Source organism: Ziziphus jujuba, chromosome 1, assembly GCF_031755915.1.
Source record: "Ziziphus jujuba cultivar Dongzao chromosome 1, ASM3175591v1".
NCBI classification, from domain to species: Eukaryota; Viridiplantae; Streptophyta; class Magnoliopsida; order Rosales; family Rhamnaceae; genus Ziziphus; species Ziziphus jujuba.
Window position 1 is genome coordinate 25,657,057 of NC_083379.1, and position 22,136 is coordinate 25,679,192.

Sequence of the window (22,136 nt, forward strand, 5' to 3'; positions counted from 1 at the left end):
ATTTGGAGTATAAAAATGAAAGCCTACCTTCAAGCCTTTGGTTTATGGGAAGTCATAGAAGAAGGTTATGTAGTGGAGGAGTTGAGAGCTAATGCAACCCAAGCACAAAGAAATGCACATGAGGCCGAAGTTGCCAAGGGGTTCAAGGCCCTCACTGCTTTGCACTCCTCCACGAGTGATTCCATTTTTACAAGGATAATGTCATGCACAAGTGCTAGAGAGGTTTGGATAAAGCTTCAATAGAAGTTCCATGGAAATACTAGAACTCGGCAAATGCAAGTTTTAAACCTAAGAAGAGAGTTTGAGACCTTGAAGATGAAGGAGAATGAGCTTGTCAAGGATTTCATGGAAAGGATGCTCAAAGTGGTAAATCAAATTCAGGTCCTTGGTGAGCAATTGACCGATCAAAGGGTAGTAGAGAAAGTATTGGTGAGCTTACCCGAAAGGTTTGAAGCTAAGATTTCCTCCCTTGAAGAATCTAGAAATCTTAATGAAATAACCTTGAGTGAGCTCATCAATGCTCTTCAAGCAACCGAGCAAAGGAGAGCCATTAGAAAGGAGGAGACCATAGAGAGTGCATTCTATGGTGGCCACGGCAACAAAAAGAAGAATAAAGGAAGGAAAAGCAACAACACCAACCAAACCGGTTTTACAACCAACAACAACACAAACAACAACAAAAATGGATGGAATCAACAACAACAACAACAAAGCCATCAAAACCGAGGAGGACATCCACCTTACCCTCATTGCAAGAAGCTTGGACATCCACCATCCAAGTGTTTTTGAAGGCCGGATGCATCTTGTGAAAGATGTGGAGAAAAAGGCCACATTGCCAAAGTATGCAAGCAAAGGAGACAACAAGCCTTATTGTCTTTTTGATGTATTTAATGGTATGAAAATTGTAATGAAAAACATTGAAAAAGAAAATATTCAAAAAACAGATTTTGAAAAACAACATTTTTGGCTCTCTCTCTCTCTCAACTACTACATTTTTTGTTTCTTCTTTTTCCCAAAAGCTAACAACCTTCTCAAGAACCCTAAACCTCCATTAAAACCAGAAACAAACCTAAAAAAAAAAAAAAAAACAAAATCAAGAACCAAGAACCAAAAACCAACAACAATCATTCTTGACTAACACCTTGAATGATTGTGATCTAGGGTACAACAACATAAACCTACACCAAATTCCATCATCCCACTCGTTCCAAATCTTCCCTTCTTGGATAATTTCTTCCTCTTCCATGACCATGAGTGAACCTTTGTGGTGGTCGTTGCTGCAGCATTTGGATTGATGATTGCATCCTATCCAACCTGCCATGGATTTGCTCAATTTCCAACCCTAATGCTCTTTGGAGTTCTCCCACCATGGCTTGAATGTATAACTTTGGATCAGCCACACCTGGAGTTCTTTCCATGCTTTCTTCACTTTTGTCTTGTGACATGATTTTTTTTTTTTCTTGTTTTTTTTCCCTGCAAAAAATTGTTAGTAAAAAGGACCTCACAACACTCCCTCACGTGTTTCGCTCAAATTCAAGGTCTCAATTCACTTGTGTTTGTACTCTAGTTATAGTTTGGCTTTTACCCTCTATAGTTCTCACCTCTCTTGCCTTTTACCACTCTAGCAATTCTATTTGGTTCTTTGTAAACTAATTTCAAACTAAATCAAACTAGCAAGTAACATTCTAAATAATCCTATCAAACAGTTATGAAAGAAAAGCTAAGAAAAAGTAACAAGAAAAAGGCAACGACGATAGATTTGTTTTTCAATAAGAAATTTGGCACAAACACAAGAAACTAAAATGTTAAAAAAAAATTGGAATCAGATTTACAAAGTGGAATTTGTGAATATTCAACAAACCTTATTTTCGGTATTGATTTTGACTTGTTTTTTGTGCTTCTCAAATCAACCAAAAAAATTTCACTATTTGATTTCTCTTGAAACCTCGATAATTCAATGCCACAAACCACAAGAATAAGAATTTTTTTTTTTTTTTTTTTTTTTACGTTCAAGCAACAATAACAATCTTTATCAAACTATAGTAATACCAATCGCACCAAACTTCAATGAAAACACACCAATCCATTGACTACAAGGGTTAAGATGCAAAGAAGAACAAAGAATTTTTTTTTTTTTTAATATATGTAAGGTATGATCGGATGGATGAAGAAGAACCAAACAAAAAAAAAAAAAGATGCAAAGAAGAACGCAGTGACCAAACAGATAAGACAACCAAAGAAATCAAAGATGCAATCTCTAACCTAATTCTAAAAATTGCAGAAAATCAAGAACAAAGAAAAACAATGAAAACAAAGATATATAGATCAAACCTATAACTAGAAGTTAGCTCTGATGCCAAATTGATATGAAACTAGAGTGACTTGCCTGTAAACCCGTAACAAAGATTGATGTGGACCGTCTAACTACAAGTTTTGAATGGAAGACCTCAATCCTTTACCTATATTTGAGGTAAGAACCTTGGTATGGTGAAGACGCCACAATAGGGTGCAGAATAACTTATTGATAAGTCAAATTTGAACTCCATAAGCAAAACTTGAAAAATTCAATATAATTCTTAGAGAATCAAGAGAATCACTCTCACTTTTTAATCAAAATTGTAATCTAATTTTTATTCATGACTTTTATGCCTTTGAATAGGGAAAATAAATTACAAAGCTTTCCTAAATTTGTTAAAAATAATGATGGATGAACATTAGGTTTAGGAAACCTAATTTGGTTAGGTTTAGGAAATCTAATGTGGTTAGGTTTAGGAAACCTAATGTGGGGTGGTTAGGTTTAGGAAATCTAATTTGGCTCCTAGTTTTCTAATTTGATTGGCCTTTAATTCTTTGACCAATTCAACTCTAATAAAATTAGGAAAGTAAATAGGCAACATGCCAAAATCCAATCAAGACATAAATAAAAATTAATGTTTTCTTACTTATAAAATTCGGCCAAGCTTAGTTGGAAGCCGTGTAGGCACATATCATCCTCCACGTGGCAAAAGTGTTATGTCACCATAGGATGCCACGTCACCATTCCAATCATGTGGACCAATTTTGGTTCATCTTCAGTAATAAACATGCTTCCTTGAGATGTGAACACCTCCTATATTAAACCATTTAGTACTTCTTTAAACTTCTTCGCTCTTACCCTCGTTATTGGTCTCGTAGAGATTTGAAATGGCTTTGTACTCCATCTTGGAACGCTCTTGGTCATGTCCTCATCAGGATGCTCGCAATTGTGAAATAGCAAATAACACGAATGCACTACATCACAAGGATTATGCAAATACCGTCTTCCCAACCTCCTTCAATCATATCATAAAACACAATATCGCTAGGATCCTTGTAGCACAAAAGATACCCATGCACGGACCATGGACAATCAACCAAATCAACATAATCAAATGCATTGAACTAAGTCATCGATAGGGTAACTCAGAACCTATGATTCATGGTATTTAATCAACTTCCACTGTCATTCCAAGCAGCTTACCAAGTAATCACACCATCGACAAGGTAACCTAATCACTCGTATGGGACCTGTTCACAAGTGGGAGAGAAAATGAGTTACATTGGCAATTTCATGATATAGACAAATTAAGCCTCACGACACATGAGTACTTAAAATTCCATACCACTATGCCAACTAGGCACAAAGCTTCATGACAATTCATAGTTTGGACATACCAAATCTTGCGATAGGCAAGCACTTAGCCAATCCTCTCCACCATATCAAACATACCATAAAGCTTTTCATTGGGCAATTTAACTAACAATATTTCATTTAAATCTTGGGCATTTTAATTAAATAAACAAAGAATGGAGATAATTTCACATACAATAACAACAACTAAATAATAGAATAAATAAATAAATAACATAAAATTTCAATTTCACAACGAATTGAATAAATAAATGAATTTGTTTTTTTTTTTTTAATTTGAACTTGAAATGGAGATAAATTTCCACAAAATAGGAATAAATAAATAAGTAAATGAAACCATAAGAAAAAAAAAACAAGTTTTTTTTTTTTTTTTTAATTGGACTGCTGGCATCAGTAGACGACAAGTCTTGCTGATGTCATCACGGTAATGTCAACAGACTGCATCAAACGACAGGTCATTTTTCCTATGTTCCCTGGCCAACAGGATCGGGTTTAACTCGGTTTCACTGCAAATGGGTTGCACAACCTATAGGTTCGACCTATCGGTTTCTCGCATGTCCGACGTCTATTTCCTGCCATTTTTGAGCCATTTGATTCGTCCTTTAATGGGAAAGAATTTCTCCATATCAATTTGGCCAAAACCAAACTGAAAAACAATGCCTAAGAAGCTTATTTTTTTCGGCCATGAATTCACAATTTGGGACAAAACCTTATGCACTCTGACTAAATTGAAAATTGAAAAACACTCCATTTAAAACAAAAAACAATTGCCCGCCCAGGTCTCAATCCGTGCCAAAACAATTTTCCATAATTTTTTTTTTCTTGTGAACCTAGTAACGACACCCCTTCTTTTTTTTTTTATTTTAATAAAAAAAGTTTAGTGGTGAAAGATTTGTAATGCATTCGATAACAAAACCCATGAAGCAATTTGGTCAAATCGTGGCAAAAATTCAACACCAAATAAGATAATATTTTACAAACTTTTGATCAAATTCTATATGGACCCGATATTGTATTATATATTTATTTCAATTAAGGGCTAACTAAAACAAAGCAATCAATTAATAAAATCCAAAATTTAATTTGATCATACCACCATCAATCACAATATGCAATCATCATACCAAAATCAATATGCAAAAATAGAATCCAATTGCTTTTGTAAAACAAAAATAAAATGCATAAAATATTTCCATCTACAAATAACTTAAATTGGCCCTTACTAACGTAGTATAGTTAACAACAAATAGGATTTAGCAAGATTCAATCACAACACTTTGTAGATAAACAGTCTACAAAACTATGTTAAACTATCACAAATTCCAAAATCTTGAGTTGATAGAAAGTAACTGTAGATATCAATCTTTCTACTAGTGTTATCATAGTACAGATTAAATCACTTTCTAAATTATCCTTGATGAAGTGCCCTTATCAATATGTTTGGCCCTAACATTCTCAAGTCAACTATTGATAATATTAGAGTTTAATAGGAACATCATTAGTTTACCTTGAGCTCTCTTGATAGTAATTCCCAGCTATCAACTGAAAATTTCCTTAAGACAGACCTCATTTCTGCCTTTGCACATCAAACTAGAAACATATTGCTTCTTGTTCCTCCAAATTACTAACACTAGTATCCTGAAGTTGATCTCCTACAATTACTAGATGCTGCCCAGTTTGTTTAAGTATATGCTTCAACTCCTAAGTGGTTATTTTTTGAGACTTCATTAGCATTAGTCCCATTCAAATACCTTAAAATTCTGATAACGCCATTCAAATGGTCTTCAATTAGAGTACATAAATTGGACATCAAACTTGCAACATATCCGATGTCAGGCCTTCTATAACACAAGTAAATTAGTTTGCCAAGTGGTATTTATCATATGTTTCTGTCCATAATAGTTGCTTCTAATGACTATTCCAAGTTTGAGATTACAATTGAGATATATATACTAGATACTATCTTGGTTCACATCGCAACAAGCATATTTACCTCACCAAATCCAAGATATATTCATTGATGTGATGGAAAGGTTCCTCTTTCTGACTTGTAAATCTACATTCCAAGAAATTATTCCATATCACCCAAGCTCTTTACTTCAAATTGTTGGTGTCTTGAGATTTTCCCTTTTTCTATGCACCACTGCTAGTCAGTTAATATCATCAACATCAGCAATAATAATGTTGATCTTACCCTATCCATGTTCGTAAAACATGAGTGCTCTCCTTGGCTTTGTATGTATTTTAATCTGCAAACTATTCTTGTAATTTTTCACACCAAGCTATTGGAGAGTACTTCATACCAATTAGACTTTCTTAGACTACAAAGTCTTTCCTTACCAAGCATATGTTCTCCTCTTGTATTAGATGCATAAACACTGTTAGAGTATATTTGAAGGACAACTAGGAAAAATGTTCCTACAACATGTAATTGTACACGGGCTACAAATAAAAGCATGCCAGATTTACAAAACATTCCATTTCTGATAAATAGATTTAAAGAAAATAAGAAATAAACATGTACCAAAACACCAGCAGCCATATCCCAGGGCTTTAGACGGTATTCCCAATATGCTTCAACAATTCCTAGAGCTACATGACACATGTCCACTGCAGCTGCACCCAGCCTTCTTACACCCTAGACATCAAGTTAAAACAAGGGAAACAAAGATTAGCTAAATAGAAAAAGAAAACTTTTTACGTAGAAATATAAGAACATGAGAGATAATAGAGTGCAGGAAACAAACATGACTCAAAAGGAAAAAATATATCTCATCAATTAGTACACTGCTGATATCAGTAAATTCTTTAAATAACTCCATATTGGTGGCCCACGCATCATCATGTTCATAACCAAAACCAGTAACAAGAAGAGATTGCTCAACCTGAAAAAGAGGAAGGTGAGCTCCAATAAGCAAAAGGGATTCGACCCAAGAAAAACTTCAGAAGCATATATCAGCTCATTTCACATACACCTAAAGAAATTTCATGCCATGTAAAAGATAAGAACTTACAAGAAGCAACTTGCTGAAATGTTTTAAGAGGATGACAAATGAAACCCATAAAACAAGTATTTCCTAAATTCATTAAGGTTTATACCTCAAAAGTTCCTTAAAGCCAATGCCTAAAAATTCCGTACAAGATTATGAGTAGTTAGCAAAATACAAAGGACATGTTAAGTCTACACTTTTGCTAAGTTGGTATATATACTGAGGGCCATAGAAAGTTCTAAATGCATACAAGGCTTATGCCTTGAAAGTTCCTTAAAGCTAATGTCATACAAAAATTCCTAACAAGATTATGAGTAGGTGGCAAAATCAAAGAACATGTTAAGTCTGTGCTTCTGCTAGGTGGATATACACGGTGAGGCCTACTTCCTAATAGCTTAAGATTTGTGGTTAATGGTAAATTACATTTTATCAGAGTATAATTAACCGTTTAGTCTTGTATTTGGGATCCTACTAACCCCCATTTATTGATTTGCATGTGGACCACTTTCTATTAGCTTAAGTTTTTGGAATGAGTGGTAATTTAACATGGTAACAAATCTTTGTGATCTATCAACTCTTGGGTTGACCACCCTCATTTCTACTAATTAACAGTTTTATTAGAGTAAGGCTCAATTTATGTTCTCAGATAGCATATAGTTGGGTCAACTTCTATTAGTGAAACCTTTTGACACAGTCATTCAACAATGCCAAATGACTAAACATTTTTAATAGGGTGTTTGTATTCAACGGCAAGTGCTCCTTATATAACGTAACAAAAACCCTATTTACAATAGCAAAACCTAATCAAATAAGAAAAGTAAATCAAATCTAATCAACATCTCAAAACTAACAAAAACTCAATTGTAATTGTTCACAACAGTTCTCAGAAAAAACAATTATTAAATAAAAATCCTAATATACTTTGGCACCAAAGCCTTAAAACATTGTTGAATATAAGAATACAAGTATTCTTGAAAATAAGATATGATGCTCATCTTCTTCATAAGATGCACTTTATTAAGCACAATCAAAAGATGGTGCTTTATTTCTTATAGAACTTTCAACTTTTTGAACAGTGAAAAGATAGGGTTTCTCCTTCACCACTAACTACTTCAAAAGCTTCTTCTAAGATATCTAATAGAGCTCACCATCGGCCTTCATCCCCAGTGACTGTTAGCTCTCCAGCCAACCTACGATAAAAAACTTGCAAAATATTTTATCTTCCTCATTTAAATGAAGGTGACAACGATGCAAATTGAGATTTATACTCTAGAATTGTACAACACCATAATCTTGTTAGAGTAGGGCTACAAATATTCTAATATCACACAAAAATGAGACGTTTCATCATAGAGGATTCTATACAGAAAATAAAAATAAAAATAAGCACACATTTGGATGTAGCAGTTTACAATTTACTAGACATACTAACCTGATGGGTTTGACTGACATGAACCTTTTGTCCATTACAAAATGCTCCTCCACCTGAGAAACAAATATTAAGTCTCCTATCTTAAGTATATAATTAACTTAAAAATCAAGTAAAGCAAGATATATAAGTAGTTAGACAGAACTTCTGACCAGCAGTAGCAGAAAATGTGTGCGTATTCCAACACATAGGGCCACCGACAAATTCTACCTGATAAATGAAAATAGAAATAATAAATTTTATTTCACCTTGTTGTCAACAAGCAATTGAACCATTCGATACATCATCTTACAAACAGGGATAGAAATATGACTCTAAATATCTCATCTTTTACTTTTCAATGACTCGAAAGATTTTCCATATTTCAATTGAGGATTGGCACAATAATTTGCTAGAGCATTATAGAGACTTTGAACACTATGGAACTAGAACAACAGTATCAAGGAATTCCCAATTTTGAAAATTTCACCGGTAAAAGGAATACAAAAATGATACAAGAAATCAAGAAATCAAGAAATCAAGAAAACAAGATAACAAAAAATCAAAATCCAAACAGAACAAAATAAATTAAAAACAAAAGCAAATAAGAAGAGGATCTTTGATTGGCTTGCCTAACAACAATTTTGAACATGAATTCTTTTTTATGCGGTGACCTAGAGAAAGAGGTGTCAAAGAAGATGTTGAATGATTTGGATGGGAGTGCCATAACAATGAAATGAGCAAGCTCATAAATGTTTTATATTACCTTAAACAATCTACTAGAGCATGATATGGAAGACTTACAAAAGCTATAGTGAGAAGAAGTATCAACAAATTATAGAAACATTCTTTTTATCAAACACTCAACTTCAGGTAAGATGACAGGCTAACAGCATTGACTATATCATCAAAGCTTGGAATAACTTGTAAGACAGAAGTCGACTGGAAAAGAGTTTGAAATAAAATATATTGGACATATGGAAGGCAAGTATAAGTAACTTGCTCAATGGATTCTTTATCTCCTAAGAAAAGCATATTTTTTATCTCTTAAAATTAAAATGTTAGGGTCTAAGCTGAAAAATGCCCCAACTAACCAGCAAATTCTAGAAACAAAGAAAAGGTGCTGTAATTGATAGAATCATGCATCAAAGGTTGGTAGGAAAATTGATCAACTTACTGATAAAGCAGTTAGTATGGCAAGTCAATTTATATACACTTACCGACACAGATAATTTGGAGGTTGCCTATGTAAATCTCCACTCTCTAAAGTTTCCTAGGGAAGAAAATCCTATTCCAAAAGAATGATAGCTAACCTATATGTTGTTGACTTTGTTTGGACTGATACAGCTAGGAAAAAATTGTAGGATTTTTGAAGACGGAAATCAAGATGTATCTTAAGGACTCATATCAAGTTTAGGCTTCATTATGGGCATCCAATTGAAAAGAGTGCAAGGATATTTCAATTTCTTTGATTTTGTTGAATTGGAGCGACATGATGTAAATTGTTAGTTTAGTTTTTTACACTATTTGAGGATTTCTCATCCTCTTAAATATTTGTAATGCTTTTTTTCCAATCAATAAAATAATTTTTCATATAGTAATAATAATAATGGCTATAATAATAATCATATTATAGCCATTATTATTATTACTATATGAAAAATTATTTTATTGATTGGAAAAAAGCATTACAAATATTATTGTCATTGTTGTTGTTGTTGTTATTATTATTATTATTATTATTATCAAATTGACATTTCATTTAACCATCTATTTATGTTGCAATTGTTGCGAAACTAGTATGTAATGGGGTTAGTTCCATGAAATAATCATAATAATACTAGAGACGCCACTAATTTTGGTTACCAAATGATGTGGCATTGTTTCATGGGTAAATTTCAAAAACCATCACTATACTTCTATTTTTCTCTCAATTTGGTCATACTTTTTTTTTTTTTTTTTTTTTTTTTTATGTCAATGCAATATCACCCCTATGCAATCACTAAGCGTCAAATTAGTTCTTCCATCAAAAACTTTATTAGATTTGGATGGAAAATTACATGTGATGTGCACATGATGCACATAACACACAATTTAAGCATGCGTTTTGAAATGAAATATTTGGCCTCATTAAAAGTAGAAACCAAAAAACAAAAAAAAACAAAACAAAAAAGAAGGACAATGAAGACTGCAAGGTTTATCAATATGTCAAGGAGAAGACAAAGACTAAACAATCATTGAGAAAGGATGATGCAAAATATAGTATGTTAAATATAAGTTTATCAATTTATTACAATAAGAAATATTGAAGAAAAAAAGTAAAGAATATTAAAATTTTAAATTTATGATTAAGTTTGGGCTTTTATTTAGGAATCCTCTTTGGGTTTAAATGAGTTTAATGGCTTATCTCATGGATATAGAGATCAGATATTATCTCTACCTTCACTCACAACCACAGCCTAGCTAAAGAACAGACACTTGAACTTGATAAGTACCCATTAAAGTGAATGGGATTATGGGAAGGAATAGACCCCTCACTCCCTGTGCATTCACTTGGCTGAAACGGAAGTAAAGAAAGAATCCCCAATGGGATTGACATTAACAATAAGCTTCAGTCCCTAAAATCCCCAAAATGGTAGAGGCCGAAACACATCCTTAGTCTGTAAAACACCTAATCAATCTAGGTTTTGTTTCAGATAAATGGTTTAAAATTTTTTTATAAAACCAAACAATGTCTTTAAAACTCATGATTACACCATGCGAGTTGGCCACATGTAATGCATTCACTTGGCTGAAACGGAAGTAAAGAAAGAATCCCCAATGGGATTGACATTAACAATAAGCTTCAGTCCCTAAAATCCCCAAAATGGTAGAGGCCGAAACACATCCTTAGTCTGTAAAACACCTAATCAATCTAGGTTTTGTTTCAGATAAATGGTTTAAAATTTTTTTATAAAACCAAACAATGTCTTTAAAACTCATGATTATACCATGCGAGTTGGCCACATGTAATTTCCATCCAAATTTAACAGGATTATTGACAGAAGGACAGATTTGAGACTTAGTGATAATATGGGAGGGGACATTGCAAAAAAATCCATGGGGACTAAATAGAGACATAGATGAAAGTATAGGGGCATTTTTTGAAATTTACACTAACTCTATTAGGTTAACTTTTCAACCATGTACTCACATCATTTGGCATCCAAATTTGGTGATTAAGTTTAATAACTCGAGTAATACTCAAATAATTAACAATGCAATAAGAAAATGACACTGAATGAAAAGTAAAGTTGCGTTGTATGATAAATACCACAGATGCAGCAGCAGGTTTTCCTCGAAACAGGACTCCCACAGAGACTGCAAAGCTAGGGTAACAGTGGGCAAAATTTGTTGTCCCATCTAGAAAGATATCAGAAAAAAGAAATTTGAGTTACTACAACTGAAAGGCAAATTTATTAGCAAATACAGATATAATTTATCAAGCAGTCAATAATTTCTCTTCCTTGTAAAAGGAAACTGTGTAAAGAAACAAAAACTATCGATCAAGAAATCTCAAATAACTTAAGATATGATCCCTAAACTAAATTCTTTAGTCCACCACCAAATTTTGAACGAAGCACCAAAATCTGCATTTATAAACCATTCTGCAACAGCTTCTGACCTTTAGTTCTCTTCGTCCAACATGATATTCTAAAAGCTTTCCCCAAGGAAGACTAAAGAAAGTCAAGTATTTACATACCATATCTAAACCAATGCAAAAGAGGTCAACCAATTGTTCTAGAAGTTACTATCTCCACTTCAGCCTCTCTTTCCCTTTCTTTCTCTGTTATTATTTTTTTTTTAATCATTATTTTTTTTTTTGGGGGGGGGAGGGGGGAGGGGGAATCAAAACAACTAGTATTCTCTTCTTCTTCTTTTATTTTTTTTTTAATTATTATTTTTTTCCTTCTAGTTTACCCCTTCCAACAACAGCAGGAACATAACAGGATTGTCCATGCTTGCTCTTGGTGCAGTGTGATTATAGGCATAAATTCCCACATTTAAGAATTGCAAATTTCTCGATGATAGTATTATGTCAACAAAACCATAGTAAATTGAAGCTTCTCTAAAAACATAAGCAACCAAGCATTTCACATTCTCAAACAGATAAATCAAAAGAAGGTCATTCCAAACAGACAAATACCAACTTAGAGTTGGTCATCCAAAACATTTTCACCATAAGCACCGACATTGTTGACACAATCATTTATTTAAATAGTAACATAGCAAGACTTATCTTGCAAATACAATAATTATAGTGCCAGGATTTCTCAAGACTCCATAAACTGGCACAAATGATTTATTCACATTAGCAAAGTTGTTAACAAATACGATGTAGTTTGAGTTGACTAAATCAAAAATGTTGAAATATCAAATATTACAACTCTCAAGTTCCAGAAGATTATTTTGATTACAAGAAGAAAAAATAAACATATAATTAATAAAAAGATCCTCTTATTCCCAATATCCATGCTTAAGAGACACAAACCTAAAGGATCGATGCACCAGAGATAATCAGAAGATGTCTCTCGTATAATTCCACCCTCCTCCCCAAGGACAAGGTGGTCTCCAAAGTTATTCCTCACAACTTCTAAAATTGCAGCTTCACTCATTTTATCCGTGCTGCAAATAGATTGCATAGATGATGTCAAAATTTTGTCATAGATCTAAAAGGAAAAATAATCAGGAAAGCATAATATATTAATCTTAAAATTATTCAAGTGTAGGTATCAATCCTAAATGGAATTTTACCGGAAAACCAGGTAAATTTGAGATCATGAACCATGTAAATAAACCACATGAATCTAACATTTAGTATTAATAGAACATGAATGAGATTTTAAAAGTTCATAAAATAATAAGGATTGTTTTATAATCCTTAGAGAAAATTGAGTAATTTTACATCTTTAACTTCTTCTTTCTTTCTTTTTTTTCCTTTTTTTTTCTTTTTTTTTTTTTTTTTTTTCCCCTATTGATAAGGAAATAGAGGACAAGGGATCCTCAAAAACATAAATACATCACTGATTAACTACCTTAAGCATGAAAAGTATCCATCATCTGTGAAAGTAAATTGTTATGTCTTACTCAGTAACCAAGTCAGTTAGTCCCTTATATGTAATACTCTGAGGCTTATTCACAGCATCCATCACAACCTGAAAAAGAGAAACATATAATGTGTGTGTCTGTAAGGAACGTTAGAGATGGATGACAAAATTTCCTAAAATCTAGACAGTGAAGCAAAGAGAGATCAGAGGTACACAGCAAGTGATCATAGAAATTGCAAAGAGTTCTCTGTTCACTTATACTGCAACAGGACCATTCTCCTTTATTTGTCCATATGAAACCAGTTTGAGCCTGAAAATTACAGTTAATAAAATGCCATACTGACCAACCATGAGTCATCTATTGAGATAACCAGAAAACAAAATTTGTACACTCCAAACAAAGCCAAAAGACAAGAATAAATTCATGAGAGCATCAAAAATATATATATACCTCACAGATTTTTGTTAATTACATGCCTTAATAACAAATAATTCTTGAAGTCCTCAAATAAATATAGACATCTATATTCATTCTACGAAATCATAAAAATAACATTTCCTCAAGCCACTCCTGAGTGAGCATCCTTGGACATTGATGCAATGAAATTTCAGTTACCACACTCTGTTTTCTTTGCAATTTGAAACAAAACAAATTTTCATGACATCAAATCGAGCTGTTCAAAATCCATGAAAGAAATCTCCATCAATAAGAGTTAATGCTCAATTTATTTAAATTTCCTTGAAGAGGCAAGTTTTGAATATTTGGTATTAAGTTTTGATAGCAGCTTCAAGAAGTTGCTCTCTACAGTCATTCCAAATTAATCAAAATTAGGTGATATTGTTTAAATGGGATTCTGAATTGCACCCTATGTTAAGTAGACATTGTGATAAACCAAAAAATGATTTTCTACTTATCACCAAGATAAAGAAGCAACATACTTCTACGTTTGGAACCATGGTAAAACCACTTAAAGTACAGTTCTAGGTCCAGGTTCAAACCTCGTCTGTCCCATGCATGCATCTAGATGAGAAATTGTGTTTATAGTTGCTAGAGAAATTCATTTGGATGAACTGATAACGAATTAAATTAAATCTTAAAAAAATTCGGTCATTTGTTACGAAAACTCCGCCTTATATTATACGATATCAAAAGAATGCTACCTTTTTTTCTTTTATTCTACAAAAGAATGCTACCATATATTTAAAATAAAAAATAGGAAAAAAAAAAGAGATAAAAAGAATTTCACGTAAACCAAGAATCCAAATTCCAATATATGAATTTATAGCATATACACTAATATAATTTAAGGTAGACAAGCATCATCATTCACCAACCTTCACTTACTAATTGCAAAGCCATTCTGGATAGAGAAACCAACATTCTCAGAATAAAAATGGATAAACAAATAAATTATAGCAGTACTATGTCAATCATTCGAACTGTTTCTCAGTACATTAATAAGCAGCGCAAATTGTTTTTGCACTAACAAATCAAATTTGACAATGATATTAAAAATATAAAATATAAAATAAATCCAACAGACACAACTCAAATAATATAATAAAACCTACCAAGAGATTGAATGAGAAAGCAAACCTGAGCACCAGTGCTAGCGGCAGTCTCAGCCACTTGTATGAGCCGACTAGGTGCAATGGGTCCAGTTGATTGGGCACCCATCTTTGGGTACTGTTTTTGATTGGGAATTTCAGATAACACAGCCCTTGTGCAGAGAGTTCTCGCCTCTTTGGTATTTGAACATGGAAATATTTGAAACCCATGTTTGAATTTTATTCTTATACTCAGAGGAAGAGACCCGTGAGATAGATTTGGTGGGGAACGCAATCTGGGTATACCAGAAAAACTCAGAGGAATATTTGTGGGGAGAAAGAGAGACCTGCCCATTTTGAATTGGAAGGCTTCAGGGGCTCCGCAGTGTGTTCAGGACCCTTATGAGATGTTGGTACAACTGCGCTACCACAAATTCGTAAATTCGTAAAATCGTAATATCGTAAAAAAATAAATAAATTTCGTAAAATCGCATGGCATCTATACTATATAAGTCTATATTATAAAGGAGAAGAGAAGTAGTTTTTGGTCACTTTTTTACTGTTTATTTTGGTCCAAAATGGCACTCCTCCCATGTGTTTTGCCAATCTGTTTTTGGTTCCTTTTTAATGTTTATTTTTTTCTCATATTATTATTTATTTTAGTTTAACTTTTTTTTTTGTTTTTGGGAGGAATAACTTGTATGGCCTTAGCTTGATTTCAATGTTTACTCTTACTATTAAATTTGTTTAATTCAGGTCAATAATGCTTATGTCATTTATTTTGTTTACAATATTAAACATAATTACAAGTAAAATGATAATATTGTCTATTTCAAATTTTATCTAATTTTGTCAAAATAAAAAGAAAGTGTGTAATTTTCACTTTTTGATATATGGAAAGGAATTTGAACTTTAATAACTTAGCAAGTTTTTTAGTTCCAACCTGTTTTTGGTTCCTTTTTACTGTTTATTTTTTTCTCATATTGTTATTTATTTTAGTTTAACTTTTTTTTTTTTTGGGAGGAATAACTTGTATGGCCTTAGCTTGATTTCAATGTTTACTCTTACTATTAAATTTGTTTAATTCAGGCCAATAATGCTTATGTCATTTATTTTATTTACAATATTAAACATAATTACAAGTAAAATGATAGTATTGTCTATTTCAAATTTTATCTAATTTTGTCAAAATAAAAAAAAAAAAGTGTGTAATTTTCACTTTTTGATATATGGAAAGGAATTTGAACTTTAATAACTTAGCAAGTTTTTTAGTTGCACTCAATTAAACACTAATTCATCAAAAGATGTTTAAATCATTATTTTAATATAATAGTGATGCTAAAATGATAAAAAGCAAATAGTTGTGGTAAAATACAGTGGATATGCACATAATATGATAATAGTCATACATAAGAGTTAGACATTATTTCAACATTAATACAAAATCAGGTTCAAATATCCATTTTATGGTTTGGGTGAAAAGTGTAATATATAATAGGAGTGTTATTAGTAATGCAAAAAAATAGAAATAAATAAAAAGAGTAAAAACAAATCATTTTTTGTTTTTTAATTATGGTTTAATTAAATTTTCTTCGGGAGGTTGTAACATGTTGTATGGCATGGTATTTTTATATATAAATAAACATAACCTTAGAATAAATAGATGTCAATACACATCATTTTTTGTTTTTCAACATATTTTTTTATATAAATATTAAATTTATCACTTATAAAAGATTTATTATATTGATGTTTTTACTTGATAAGGTTTTTAGATGTCCATTATATATATATATATATATATACATATATGTTTTTTTTTTCAATACAAAAATGTAACAAAAATTCTCCTGCATATATCTTTTAATTAAAATAACAAGTTAATACCATTTACACAGATTAAAATAATTTTCATTTTAAATAATATCATGACTAAAAAAGCATGGTATATTAGATAATATATAATATTAAATTAATCTAATAAAAAAATCAACATGTAAAGAGCTATTGAAAAAAAGGTAAGGACAGCTACAAGTTTACAATATCCCATTAAGAAATATGTTATGGTTTCATGTGTATGCATATAAATTGAATTTTAAAATAAATTAAAAAAATCAAATATTTTTACTAAATATTTTATCAAATATACCAGCATGTATATATATATATATATAATATGATACTGATTTGATCCAATATGTATAAAAAAATAAATGTAAAATGAAGAAATAATTTATGTTTTGATGTGTATATAAATATGTGCATACAATATATATATATATATATATATTTATATGATTTTCAAAGTAAATTAAAAAAAATAAATATTTTTGTTGAATATTTTATCATATGTGAGATGTAGTAAATTTTTTCACTTTAAATATTAAATAAATTTCTGTTAAATGGGCTGGACTTTTTTGTTAATAAATAATTGATTGTGACTTACTCCAACTATTGCTTTGCATTAGCCTTTTATCTTTTATCGATTACGTTAATTAAAATCCTTCAATGTTCCATCACATATTTGATCTTCAATAGTTGCCATACTGGTGAGATCCACATTTTATGCTTCTTTTTTATTTTGCCATACAGGTGTCAAGGGTTGTGGTATGGCATGCATTATGGTTATGATGACTTACAGTATGGTAAGGATAGAGTTGGTGTACTTTATACAAAATTCTGGACTTCATTATTGTACTTCAGAAAGGACTTTGACTTACCATGTAAGTAAAGATTTTGATTTATAATATTTTAAAGTCTATTTCCTTGGTTTTCAGTATTTAAATGACATTGGCTTTTTTTCTTTTCTATTTTTTTTGTTTTTTTTTTTTGTTTTCAGCTTTTCTCTCCCCCTACTCTCTTTATCAGTGACGATAAAAAACCTGAGGATTGTGTTATTCACTACAAAATTGGTAACTTTAATTTTTTCCATTCCTTTGTCTTATTACTTAATTTTCTCGTGCATTTCACTTCTTTTATGAGTTCATGAATTTCATTGTGCATGGATCTTTGCATTTTTCATTACTTTTGTGTGCACATGCATATGATTTATATTTAAGCTCTTCACCTAATATCACATATTGATATATGAAAAACTAACATGTATTTATGTTAACAAAAGGACTAGCTTGTCTGAGTAGATTTTCTCAAACATCCATTTTTTGAGAGCTCTAACAACTGCCAGAGCATCCGTGTTCCTCATTCTATAGTCTTCCCTTATTTCATTATTTGTTTTAGAAATTGCAAAATGAAATGTAGCATATTCAACAACCAACCAAAATCTAAATAAAAAAAAACTTTTTATGAACACCATGTAAAAAACAACTCAATATAAATTCTAATGCATATATATTACAACTTTCAAAATCAGATATATCTGGAAGTGTTGACAATGCTAAGATAGAGCAAATGAGCAATGAAGATAAAGTCCTAGCTGATTTGGTTTCAAAGCCTACTACAAGAAACAATGCAACAAAGAAACTAAAGCTGATGATTTCCAAAAGTGCAGGTGAGGCAGATCCAATAGCGCTGAATCTTGAAAGTTCTCATTTAGAATTTGGTGAAGGGAGTAGGAAGCAGTTTGCCGAGCTTAAAGACAATGCTTAATTTGTTATCATGGGAACCATCTTTTTGTTAATGTGAATATGATAGATTACTATCAGTTCATAAGTAGATTATTATCAGTCTTTTGTGAACTTATAGCATATTTAGACTATACTATGATAGTAACACTAATATTATTATTTTGTACATTGCAAGATGTAATAGAAAATTGATTTAGGTATAACCTAATACATTTCTATTAAATCTTGCAATTTATCTTAGGAAGATAGCAATGATGCTAAGATAGATTCATCTATGACACAAGTATTTTATGACAACTTTTTGTTTAACGAAAGTAAAATAGTAATTATGAGTTTTTATGATTGTACTTATATTTCCTATAATCATTTTTTATTTTTTGTGTTTCTTTTAGTTAATATATAAATCCATGAATAAATTAAATTTCATGATAATGGACTAGAATCAAAATAAATTGTTTATGTTTTAATTAGTTTTAAAATTAATTTATTCTCACTAAATATCTAAAACATCTCAATATTGATTGGTGTATAAAAAAAAAAAAAATTGAAAGGATGAAGCTAGAATCTAATTACGAACAATAATGGTTTTTGCTTTTTCAGATTTTCTGCTTTTCTAGATTTTCTGTTCATCTAAGAGTTGGTGATGCAAACCCGCTCGAGCTCGCACCATCGACAACTCAGTGGGGTACTGATCCGATACAGATAAAGACTGGACCGATCACTAGGGCTCAAGCTAAAAGGTTTAAGGACAACCTTGCTGCCTTTATCCAGAAAGTAATTCATTCTCAAAAAGGCGTGTCCATACCTGAAGATAAAAGACCTGTTTTAAGTATTCAAGTGGTGGAGGATGATACATCGGACACCCATACATCGGATATTTTATATCGGACACCCATGTCTCGGACATCTGATCTCGGTTTCGGATATCGGAGCCTTGCCTTGGACATCTGATCTCTAACGAGTCTTGCCTCAGACATCGGATGTAACTTAGCTCGGACAGATATCAGTTAGTTCGGCCAGATACAACTTAGCTCGGACAGACATCAGTTACCTCGGCCAAACACAACTTAGTTTAGACAGACATCAGTTAGCTCAGACAGACATCAGTTAGCTCGGATAGGCCATAAGTTAGCTTGAACATCAGCAAACATCAACACTATCCTCGGATATTTTATATCGGACACCCATGTCTAGGATATCTGATCTCGGACTTCGGATATCGGAGCCTTGCCTCGGACATCTGATCTCAGACGAGTCTTGCCTCGGACATCGAATGTAACTTAGCTCGGCCAGACACAACTTAGCTCGGACAAACATCAGTTAGTTCGGCCAGACACAACTTAGCTCGGACAGACATCAGTTAAACTTAGCTCGGACAGACATCAGTTAGCTCGGCCAAACACAAGTTAGCTCAGACAGACATCAGTTAGCTCGGATAGGCCATAAGTTAGCTCGAACATCAGCAGACATCAACACTATCCTCGGATATTTTATATCGGACACCCATGTCTAGGACATCTGATCTCGGACTTCGGATATCGGAGCCTTGCCTCGGACATCTGATCTCGGACGAGTCTTGCCTCGGACATCGGATGTAACTTAGTTCGGCCAGACACAACTTAGCTCGGACAAACATCAGTTAGTTCGGCCAGACACAACTTAGCTTGGACAGACATCAGTTAAACTTAGCTCGGACAGACATCAGTTAACTCGGCCAGACACAACTTAGCTCAGACAGACATCAGTTAGTTCGGCCAGACACAACTTAGCTCGGACAGACATCAGTTACCTCGCCCAGACACAACTTAGTTCGGACAGACATCAGTTAGCTCAGCCAAACACAAGTTAGCTCAGACAGACATCAGTTAGCTCGGATAGGCCATAAGTTAGCTCGGACATCAGGCAGACATAAGTTAGCTCGGTTGAAGAAATAATTCCGCCTAAATGTCAAAGTCAACTCGTTACCTAATTTGCGATTGACTTTCTTTCTTTTTGGGTTTTTATTTATTTATTTTCTGGACAAATAACTTTAGGAAGGTTTTTATTTTATTGTAAATTAATTAATTCCTAATTTAAAATAAAGGAATTAATTAATCAAACTTAGATTAGGAAAGGATGTATAGTTGCGGCCAACTAGGATTCTTTATGTGTGTGGCCGGTTTTACCTAGGGTTTTTAGGGTTTATTTTGTTTCTTTCAAAGCCTATTTAAAGGCTTAGTTATTAGTAAGAACTAACTTTGATTTGATTGAAAAATACTTGTGAGATTAATTATCTCTTTATTCTTTGAGAACACCTAAAACACCATTAGAGAATTGGTTGTTTTAGCTTGACTTATCAATAGATTTTCCATCCCCTATTGTGGCGTCTACATTATACCAAGGTTTCTAACCACAGGTTGGTTAGGGGTTGAGGTCAATTCCATTAGAACTTGAACTTAATTAAGATCCGGGCTAATATAATACAGGTTTAGGAGCAGATCGTCCTAGGTTCGTATCAGTTGGAAGTGTTCTTACTTCAAAATTATATAATGCGATTTGGATATTAAATTTATGAAAAACTTGGGATAAAATGATTAATTTCTTTATGTTTGTTAATAATTTAAGATTAAATCCTTCTAAACAAATTGAAAAATGTTAATTAAAAAAACTAATTTAACAACTTTTTAATTCAAACTTTTCCATATTACTTAAAAGCTATTAAACATTCAAATTTTAATCCAAACCACGTGCATCGCACGTGGCCATACCTAGTCTTATGTACAAGCAGCACAATCAACCGACTCAATACCTTTTTTGGGCACGATTGGTTCTTATAGTTTTAACATTACTACTATTCGTCTTTTTTTTCTTTTTTCTTTAATGGATAAAACTCTTTCAAAAAATTAAAGTTAAAAAGATTTAATGATATATTATTTAATTATTTTTTTATTCCCAATTCTTGCATTATTATGAGATGTATTGAATTATGAGTTCGGTGAATTTAAAAAGATTTTAAAAATCAAAAGGTATTTAATTAACATTTTTATGGAATTTATTAAAGTTTTAGAGTATTCAATTTATAATTTTATAGATTCCATATAAACTTAATGGTATTCAATTATGACTATTTAAAATTTTATTAAAATCTGCTGTTATTTAAAAAGTTATTACTTTAAAAGATTTTATAAATTGATGGATTTAATTGAATTTTGAGATGTTAGGTATAAATACTCAAGGTTTTCATAAATCTGGCTTCCACCCCATAGATTTCGCTAAATTTTAGAACACCAAGTGAGACCCTACTTTGAGATAGAATGGAGAACGAGAATGGTTGAGACCCTTGCTTGATCTAGGCTTCTAGATATGATTCAATTTTTTCTATTTTTTTCTTATATGTGTCTTTTTTTCTTTTTGGTCAATGTCGAGTCACTGCTGTTCTTGATTTGCTTTTTTTTAATTTAAGGTCTATAAAAAAGAAAAAGTAATTGGTTTAATTTTATTTAATATAATATATGTAAAAGTTTGATTCAGCTCTTTTAAAACATATAGAAAAGAAGATTCCACCGTAGGAAGCCTCCACCCAATTTCAAATCCTTTGATTAAAGGATAATGAAAACTAATACCCACAATGAAAACTAATACCCTCGTTATTCATTAATGTAACTGTTCCACCAAATCCAAAAAACCTAGTTGGGGAATTTTTTTTTTTTTTTGGTTGTTTATTAGAGTTCTGTTCTATCCTCCACTTCCAATTTCACTGTGCTTTGTTTTTCGACTGTTATTTTGGTGGTGGTGGTTTTTTAAATAGACTTTAGAGTTTGGAAAATTGGATTTATCTAATTTTATTTTAATTCATCTTATTAGTGTTTT

General features: G+C 31.9%; 1 protein-coding gene across 10 annotated transcripts; it reads right to left on the reverse strand.

The window, feature by feature from the left end:
- Positions 1-854: 854 nt before the first annotated feature.
- On the reverse strand, positions 855-15,163 carry LOC132799243 (phosphatase IMPL1, chloroplastic-like). 10 transcript variants are annotated; one of them, XM_060818247.1, is made up of 9 exons: positions 14,753-15,159; positions 13,196-13,263; positions 12,600-12,733; positions 11,382-11,470; positions 8,242-8,299; positions 8,093-8,145; positions 6,457-6,555; positions 6,195-6,308; positions 855-3,546 (listed from the first exon to the last, which is right to left on the reverse strand). In XM_060818247.1, exons 1-9 carry the CDS (start codon positions 15,056-15,058, stop codon positions 3,532-3,534), a joined length of 936 nt encoding a protein of 311 aa, XP_060674230.1. In that variant the 5' UTR covers positions 15,059-15,159; the 3' UTR covers positions 855-3,531. The 10 variants fall into 10 exon arrangements, with proteins under 10 accessions (XP_060674230.1, XP_060674222.1, XP_060674234.1 ...); XM_060818239.1 differs by having other exon boundaries at positions 6,418-6,555; XM_060818244.1 differs by lacking the exon at positions 855-3,546 and adding an exon at positions 3,553-4,242 and having other exon boundaries at positions 14,753-15,160.
- Positions 15,164-22,136: the final 6,973 nt, after the last annotated feature.